This window comes from Elephantulus edwardii, unplaced genomic scaffold (assembly GCF_000299155.1).
Source record: "Elephantulus edwardii isolate Elephantulus edwardi_28Jun2011 unplaced genomic scaffold, EleEdw1.0 scaffold00128, whole genome shotgun sequence".
Taxonomy (NCBI): Eukaryota; Metazoa; Chordata; class Mammalia; order Macroscelidea; family Macroscelididae; genus Elephantulus; species Elephantulus edwardii.
Genome location: NW_006399878.1, coordinates 4905397 through 4914361, shown reverse-complemented (window position 1 = coordinate 4914361; position 8965 = coordinate 4905397). Strand labels below are relative to the sequence as shown.

At 34.5% G+C, this 8965-nt stretch overlaps 1 protein-coding gene across 1 annotated transcript in view; it reads right to left on the bottom strand.

The window, feature by feature from the left end:
* MSR1 (macrophage scavenger receptor 1) overlaps positions 1–8965 on the bottom strand; it is a 137911-nt gene that overhangs the window by 72487 nt on the left and 56459 nt on the right. The window contains exons 6-7 of the mRNA XM_006893569.1: positions 8197–8286; positions 2216–2263 (exon numbers count right to left, since the gene is read on the bottom strand). Coding sequence (XP_006893631.1) covers positions 2216–2263; positions 8197–8286 — 138 coding nt within the window. The remainder of the gene's footprint in view (positions 1–2215; positions 2264–8196; positions 8287–8965) is intronic.

Genomic DNA, 8965 nt, shown 5'->3' with positions numbered 1-8965 from the left:
TATATTCTAGATAAACTTCCATACATCAGGATCAGTTCACAGTGTAGAGACAATCAGCTACTTTCTGAAGAAATAAATGAGTACTTTTGCTAGTCATTTGGAAAAACTGATCCAATTAAAAAAAATGCACAAACCCTTTGAGCTATTGATTTTACTTCAAGAAAATTCTCCACTAAAATATTCTCAGAAGATCAAACATGAGCAGTTGTACTATTGTTTGTTAAAGCCAAAGAAAATTAAACAAAATTTATTAAGTATTTATGAAAATAGGATCAAATAGGTGTTTTCTGGAAATTACGGTACAGTTTTGTCATTGTCCTTAAGTTACCACCAACTCATAGCTGATATTACAGTGGACAAATTCCAGGAGGAGAATGACTATTTTTCTCCTAAAAAGTAGCTGGTGAATTTGAACTGCTTGTTTTTGAGTTGGCAGCATAACTCCTTACTCAGCAGGCCACCAGAAATCTCAATCTTTCTCTTCTATTGACATTAACACTCTACAGCAATGAGAGTGAGTTTTTTTGATGGTAAAACTAACAGAACTATTTTCATTGCCATCGAGTTAGGACCAGCTTATAGCTGACCCTCTAGCATGTTTTCTGAGGATGTGATTCTTTTTCCTATGGAGCAGCTGGGGAATTGAACTGCACACCTTTGGGCTGGCAGAACAACTAATATGTAAACATTGATCTATATATGCATGTAACATGGGCAGGTTGCTGGCATTTTAAAAAATAAAATATGTCTATACTGTATAGATAATTTTTTACATGGACTTTTTTTTCCATTACAGATATTTTTTTTTTATATTCTTTCTGTGCGCGCGCGTGTGTGTGTAAGAGAGAGAGAGAGAGAGAGAGAGAGAGACAGAGAGAGAGAGAGAATATAGAGACTATACAGAAATATATTTCTTACTACTCTCTCAAAAAAAAAGTATACAACTGCAAAAGCTTGCCTAAACTCCGGCAACAGAAGCTAGTAAATGTGAATGCTTAGTTTACAGACAGAAAAATAAAGAAGTATACTCTACTTTGCTTTGTTAAACATAAGCAAAGTCAGTGTTTTGAAGCCTGTAAAAGCCCCCAAAAAGAAGAAAGAAAAATTAAAAGGAGAAAAGATAAATGAAATACAGGCAAAGATGGTAAGAAAATGATAGGACTCCAGCTGAAAAGGATGCAGTGACAAAGGAAAGGGGAAATAAATGGGGTAAAAACCTAAAGCAGACAAAAGAAATATTGGAAAATGAGGATAAAAGAGGAAAAAATATAGCACTGCTATAATTAAACTACTACCTTGATAATAATAATTATTGTTATCATCTCTGAATAATGCTCAAACACTTTGAAATGACATACTTTGTAATCCATTTTGTTATTTAACTTTGGGAAAAACTTATGTATGCTTTACTTAGAGAATGCATCACTATTATATATCCTATGTTGTTAAACGTGATAGCCACAGAATATTGTGTTGAGCTAATTATTTTTGTTAAAGTGAAGCTATTGTGGCAGTATTTATGGCAATGATTCAAACTAAAAACAGGTACATTTCAGAAAGGAAATAAATTTCTTATATTGTAGATTCAACCTGAGTGAGTGAACAACAATTAATTCACAGCACAATATATGGAAAGCATGTCACCTAATATTTAGCTTTAAAAGGCAAGTTACAGGTTCTCCCCATCACAATATTACTATATAATGTCCTTTATTAGCAAACTTTTGAAACTCTAGGACATAAAACATCACAGTTTTAAAGTTGTTATTAACATAAATCAAAATAAAAGCAAGTGATGAGAGAATGAATCTGGAAGCAGGGAGTCTAGGCTCTTCAAATTCCTATGTATCAGATTCAGTTAGCTCACTTAGTGGGTAAGGAAGCACTAATTGTTTCTATTCATAAGCTTGATTTTTCTCCAGTGCATTGAAATTGGTTTGGAAATTGTACAATTTTCTAGTGGAATTTTTAGGAAAAAATCCTGCTTATCACAAAACCAAAATGCAAATGGGTAATGAGATTCAGTACATTGTATAGTGAAATCTATTTGTTTTACTCCAATTAGTATCCTTTAACTTGGTGAAAATTGTGGTTGGCTCTCATTGATTCTCTACTGAGCAATGCTGAAGCTTTCATCATTTGTCTACAGTTAAGAACATTTCTGTCACACATGTAGTGAAAAAATGCATGTAGAAAACAAGAACGATGAACTTACTTTGTGCACTTCCTTTCTCCCCTTTCTGGCCTTTCATTCCAGGTAAACCTTGAAAAAAAATTATATGCACACACGTTTATTACAGACTAACCTTAATTAGGGAAAATAAAATGCAGACAGAAAGATTATCAGAAGATAATTGAAAATTCTAATTTATTTACAACAACCTGATGAAACTTGGTCTCATGCTTTGGACAAGTTGCTAGGAGAAGCTATTCCTTGGAAGGGAACATCATACTTGGAAACATAGAAGGTCAGCAAAAGAAAGACCCACAATGAGATGGATTGAAACAGTGACTGTAGCAATAGGATCGAGTGTGTCAGAAATGGTGAGGATGGATAGGACAGGGTTCAGGTCTGTTGTTCATAGGGTTGTTATGAGTTGTACTTGATTCTATGGCACCTAATAACAACAAACAAAATATAGTAATGTTGTTGATGCTAATTATGATTAACAATAGCTATCCTGTTGTGCACCTTGCATTGTGTCAGGTGGTTCTTGATACACTTTATCTCAAATTGTTTCCAAAGGCATTAACCATTGCCATCAAGTCTGTCCTGAGTCACAGGGATTCTGTGGGACAGAATAGAACTCCATAGCATTTCCAAGGCTGAAAATCTTTGCAAAAGCAGACTGCCGCATTATTCTCCCATGCTTGGGGTCAGTCACTCATTTGTTGCTGTGAGTTGGAAATGACTCATAGCTGACCCTACATTGGGTTTTCAGAGAAGAAATTACATGGGAGGTGATAGCCCATCTTTCCTCCAAGGAGTAGCTGGTGGATTTGAACCATCTGCTTTTGAGTTGGCAGTGCATCTCCTTATCCACTAGGCTACCAGAACTCCCTCATGAGGGGCCCAGGAGGGACATTGGTTCAAACCATCAACCTTTTGGTTAGTAGTTAAGTGCTTAACCACTGTGCCACCAGGGCTTCTTTACACAGGGTTCCTCTTCCCTATGGCAGGCAAAATTGAATTGTAAGTAGTTTTTTAAATGCTTACTCACTCCCCTTTCTTCCTCTTTCCTTGATTATTTCAATCCCCACCCTACTCCTTCTCTAGGCTCAGGATGTTTAGTATTTTCTATTTTGAAACTCAAATCAAATAACCCTAAACCATATTATTTTTTTCCTGTTTCAGTTTATCTATTTAGTTCCTTTTTTGAATGGATTTCTGAGAATGCTGAGGTCCTTGTTACCTCTACCCTTGGGGAAGCCTAGGAGAGTTCTTGGAGCATGCAAGTCTCTGGATCGAAAGACGCAAGTCTGATGCTATGGAGTACATGCTGTGTTGCTGAGTAGAACCGCTCTACAGGGTATTCTCGGCTGTATCTTAAGGGGGCACATGACCAAGCTTTTTTCCCTAGCATCACTAGTTGTTTTGGACACATTCATCCATTTCCATATGAATACAGGCAACTATGATCTAATATGCAATTAATAAGTCTTCAAAAGCATAGGAAAATATTTCTGGTCTTTGCTAAGGACATACTATGTGACCCACAGTTATATTTTTGATGGATTGGGCAGTTTGACCCCACCAGACGCTCTACAGGAAGAAGAGGGAAGTTTCCATCACTAAATTTTACTGCCTCATAAAGCCAATGGAGGGTTGTCAAAGCACTGGGTCTAGGATTTAGTCTTTTGCTACAAGATCATATTTTGATGGTGATCATTTAACATTAGAGGAGTGCTGCAACTATTGGTTATTAATTCTTTATCCAGTTGCCCTCCAAGCTCTAGTGCATAAGTGACCATCTCCTTACATAACTATAACACTAATTCTAATGTTGTCAGTTTCTAAGTAAAATATCTCTTTTAATGTTCTTGACGTTCCTCAACAAAACCAAGAACTTGAATCCTTTTTAATCACTCAAACACTATTGTTTGAAAATCATGATTTTTGGAATAAAATTAATTGTTTGAAGTCCTTATCTTGAATTATTTTGCTCTCTTACTTGGCTTGTGGTTTAAGGCAAGGCTTTAAAACTTTCTGAACTAAAATTTACTTTTCAGTAAAGGGGTGAGAGGAAATATTCCACTGCAAAGTTGTCTTAAGAATGACAACAATATTCAGAAAGGACCTTTCAGATAACATGCATTTCAGGGATGTTAGACCTCATTATCAATACTTCTGTTTTACATTTCCCAAAATGTAGGTGACATTTTCCCTTTGTGCTTTTGTTTTGAGTGAATGAGAAAGGCATTTTTTGCTTTAGTTTACTTTTTAATAATGTATTATTATTATTATTATTATTATTAAAGCTTTCATTTATAGCTTGAAGTCTCTTTGGTTTAATTGGTTTGATTTTTGTTTGTGAATGATTTTAGAACCCTTTTCTAAAGTCCTTATTCATTTCTTAACTAAGAAACTAAGCGATTGCCACTGAGTTGGAATTGACTCACAGCTGACCATTCAAAGCAGGCGTTGGAGGCTGTAAAGTGCTCACCCTTCTTGTGTGAAGTATCAGCTGGAGTCAAGCCCTGGACAGGTACCATCATTGGATTAGAAGCACAGTTCCCTACAGAGCATGATGCCACGGGTGCCTTCCCTTCTTAAATAAGCCTTTCCCCCCCTCTTAATTGGACAAATTAAAAATATTTAATGTGTAAAATATAAAATGTAATGAACAGCATGAGTCTTAAGTTTCACACATAGAAAGCATAAATTTTTATAGAGTTAATAAGATGACATTTTTATCAGTATTATAATGAGAATGTTTCTGCTGCTTTTCGTGTATGATTAAACTTTACATTAAGTTCACATTTTAATTGAAATGGAGTTATTTCAGGTGCTGTAAAAATAGTAAAAATTTATTTAACATAAAATAAACCAAAATGTCTTTGTAGGGGGTATAGAAATGAAATGTAAAAGTGTTAGAAAGTTGAAATATTTTTTTAAAGGGGTAGTTTGGAGTTAAAAGGGAAATATTTTAAATAATAGCCTTAATATAGTTATTTGTAATTAGGAAAGAAAAGGAAGTTATCTTGCTTTATTCTTGGAAGTTTTTCTTAACACAATTTGTCTTGTATATTTTAAGAAGAGAACTGCTCAAGCACTTGCACTGGAGTAATAACCCACAAAATATCATTATTCACTTGCTCATTCATGCCGAGTCAGAACGAACTCATAGCTCTCCAGCAGGTTGTTTGAGGCTGTAAATTGCACAGAAAGAGGCTGCTCTTCTTTTCTCCATGAAGCCGCTGGTGGATTTGAACTTCCAGTGAGGCTCACGCTCTGGGGTAGCAGCACAGCTCCAGATGGACTAGGCCACCAGAGCCCCTTAGCAGTGTTTACAGTTTTATTTACTTATTTTGGCTTCTCTTTTACCACTCTGCCTATTAAAGACAGCAAAATGAAATCTTTCATCTCTGTATAAAAAATAAACATGTACAACTTTTAGCATTATTCAGAGACTTCTTGGAAGATGATGCCTGGAAATCTCTTTCTTTCAGCTTGAACACATCAAAAATGTCCCTTTTAGAGAACAGGGATGTATTACTGCTTTATAATAATGCCCTTGCTTAGAAGACTTGAGTGAAAAGTCTAGACTTAACCATTGCCTCTCACATTTTTCATTCTTTACCTAAAAATGAGGAACGAATATTTTTGGAAGTTACTGGAAAAGGAGAAGTGAATAGTATGCAATAAACTGATATCACAACTTAATATTTTTAATTGGGAAGTAATTTTAAAATATTTATGAATGATTGAATGAAAAACCAGTAAGATTTATAAAAGTCTACTCATACAATAGTAATTAAAATAGATAACAGAAATTTTAAATCTGAGAAAATATGTTAAAAATTTATCAATGATAGCACTAATAAAATATTTCAATTGTTTTAAAAAAAATCCTTGTATGAACAGATAGTAAGTTAGCCATCTCCATCCATCCACACACCATTATTAATGCCTCTAAACATTTTTTCTAAAGCCCTTCTCTTTTTTCAGTTATATCAATTTAAAATGTGACTATCTCCTTCATAAATTTAAAGCTTCTTCATATTCTTTGAATACTTTTCTTCTCCTTAACCTTACACGTTGTCATCAAGTTGAATCATAGTGACTTAGACTTATCTGACAGCAAAGAGTGGAACTGACATCCTCAAATCTTTACCAAAGTAGACTACCACATCTTTCTCCTGAGCACATAACTACTGTGTCCCCAAGACTCCTTTTATCAATCTCTCATTATCTTTTTCCTCTATTTTTCTTGGCATCTCTAATCTTTTATCTTTCCATAATTATTGAAATTATATGCAAGTTTTATGTTCAAATAAAAATATTCTAAATCAAAAGAAAAAAATATCCTCCACAAACAAAAAAACTAAACTCTTTTATTATTTTTTTCCCTTCTAAACTGAGGGGAATTCTGGGGGCCTAGTATGCGCTCACTCAAAGTCTCTCTGCTGATTTCAAATCCACTAGCAGTTCTCTATGGGAATAATGGGAAATCTTCTGTGCAATTCGCAGCCTTGGAAAACCTGTTGAAGCGTCAGTGTGAGTCAGTTCTGACTTGATGTATTTTTAGTTCCATATCAATGAATGAAGAGAAAAACCATTTACTTGACTACCTTTTGAAACTCTCTCAAGCTTCTTTCCTACATTTTTCTAGTTTCCTTCCAATCTGCTGTTTTGCTCCTACTCAGTCTAGATTTTTAAACTCTTAACTCAAAATTCACTGCCACAAAATTGATTCCAACTCATAAAGCAACACTCTGTCAGGGTTCCAAAGCTTCTAAGATGTTTATGAGAGGAGACTGTAGAGCCAGTGGAGGAATTTGGCCACCAGAGACTCTTCGATTCTTGGTTAGCACATAACACACTCCCAGACTATGCCACTAGCCTTCAAATGACGTACACCCCCAGACTTTCTCAGCTTACTTCTTCTCATACTCTTTCTATGAAATGTTATTAAAATCACTAGTTTCTATGACCTTTTATATGATTATAGCGACAACTTTATCTCTCCTTTGAATGCAAGGGTTGCATATTTAAATATCCATGTGTATCTGCCCAGGGGTGATCAATAAATGTGTGTTGGATTAATAAAGGAATAATTTATGCCAAAAATCCTATAATTCTATCTTAAATTTTTTTCAGGCTTTGAATGGGCTATCCTGAGGAAAGATATAATTTATACGCTGGAATATCTAGCTTGTTTGACAAGGCTTTATCTCTATTTCTCTAGGAATTTTGAAATTATATAAAGTAATACTTCATTTAACAACTTAAAGCTTTCTGAAATAAATGCCAGATTTTATCAATTTTCATAGACCGGCTTGTGGTTGTTTTTAGGTGCTGTCAAGTCGTAGAGGACTCATAGCGACCCTAGTAATGAAAAGACGTGAACACTTGTATAACTTTCATCGTTTCTCCAAGTTCATAGAGTTTCTGGAGGCAAGCTATTTCGGAAGTGGATGCCACTCCTACTTCTAACCTTGTTTTAATCAGGGAGCTCCACCAAACACTATCCACCATGGGTAACCATTATCACATTTGAAATATCAGTGTCACAGCGTTTAGCACCACAGCAACCATGAGTTACCTTTGTACAGTGAATGGACAGACCAATGCTATACCACTTAGAAGAATGTTTTACCAGAAACAATTAAAACAAGGCCTGATGGCCAAACATTAAAAGGTTTCTGCCTTTTGTTACTGTAACTTGAGAAATCTAGAGAATTTAGTTTAAGGAATTGCATATTTTGTTGTTTTGCTTTTGTTTTAACCCTACTAATTTGCTATTGTAGAATTTTTTTAACTCTTTCTCTTTATGTTTATTCTATTAAGGGTCATAGAAACTTTCCTTAAGTGGTCAAAAATTAGTTTCAAAGTGTTTCAGATCACAAAAGAAATGTTCTGTATTACTTCCTGAACTACAAAAACCATTTATTTTCAGTCAAACAACTTAAAAAATATATGATATTGTGTGTGTATTACATTTTCTATAATGAAAATATTTTTTATCACAATACCTGGTCTTCCAGTTCTGCCAGGTGGGCCTGATAATCCTCGACTTCCAGGAAAGCCAACTGGCCCATGATCACCTTTAGGACCTTGTGGACCTGCATGGTTTAAAGAAGGTGGGGAAAAAGACAGAAAATAAATTTGTTTTCCATACATATTTTTGGGACATAATAACACAACTTATATATTTTCAATAAAAAATATGAGTTCTCACTTTGAAAACCACTGGCAGATCAGTTATGAGTCAGTTCTGACTAGATAGTACTCAACGACAGCAATAACAAATTAAACATCTTTTCTAAAATTTTATGTATGTCACTGATAAATAATATAAGAAATACATTTGAATATTTGTGTATTTCAGACATAGTAGATACTCACTAAATAATATTTTGCAAATAAAACTACCTAAAAACAGAAACCTTGGTATTATACTAGAAAATTTTATATATTCTAACAAAATTTCTTCAAATGACAGAATTTTGCTGTAATTTAAATAACATTGAAATTTATAAACAGACACCTGGATTTCTATTTCCCCTGTTGTTGTGGTTAGTAACCAAACAATAGCTGATCCTCCAGTGAGTTTCAGAGGCATTAAATTACACAGAAGGAGACTGCTCGTCCTCCTCTGTGGAGCAGCTAGTGGATTCAAACCATGTACCTTTGATATTGCAGCATAGCCTCTTAGTACTAGGCCACCAGAACTCCCTAAGAATTTTCCTAAACAAAGAAAACCTCAAGCACTGATAAATATTAAAGCATATTATAAAAATA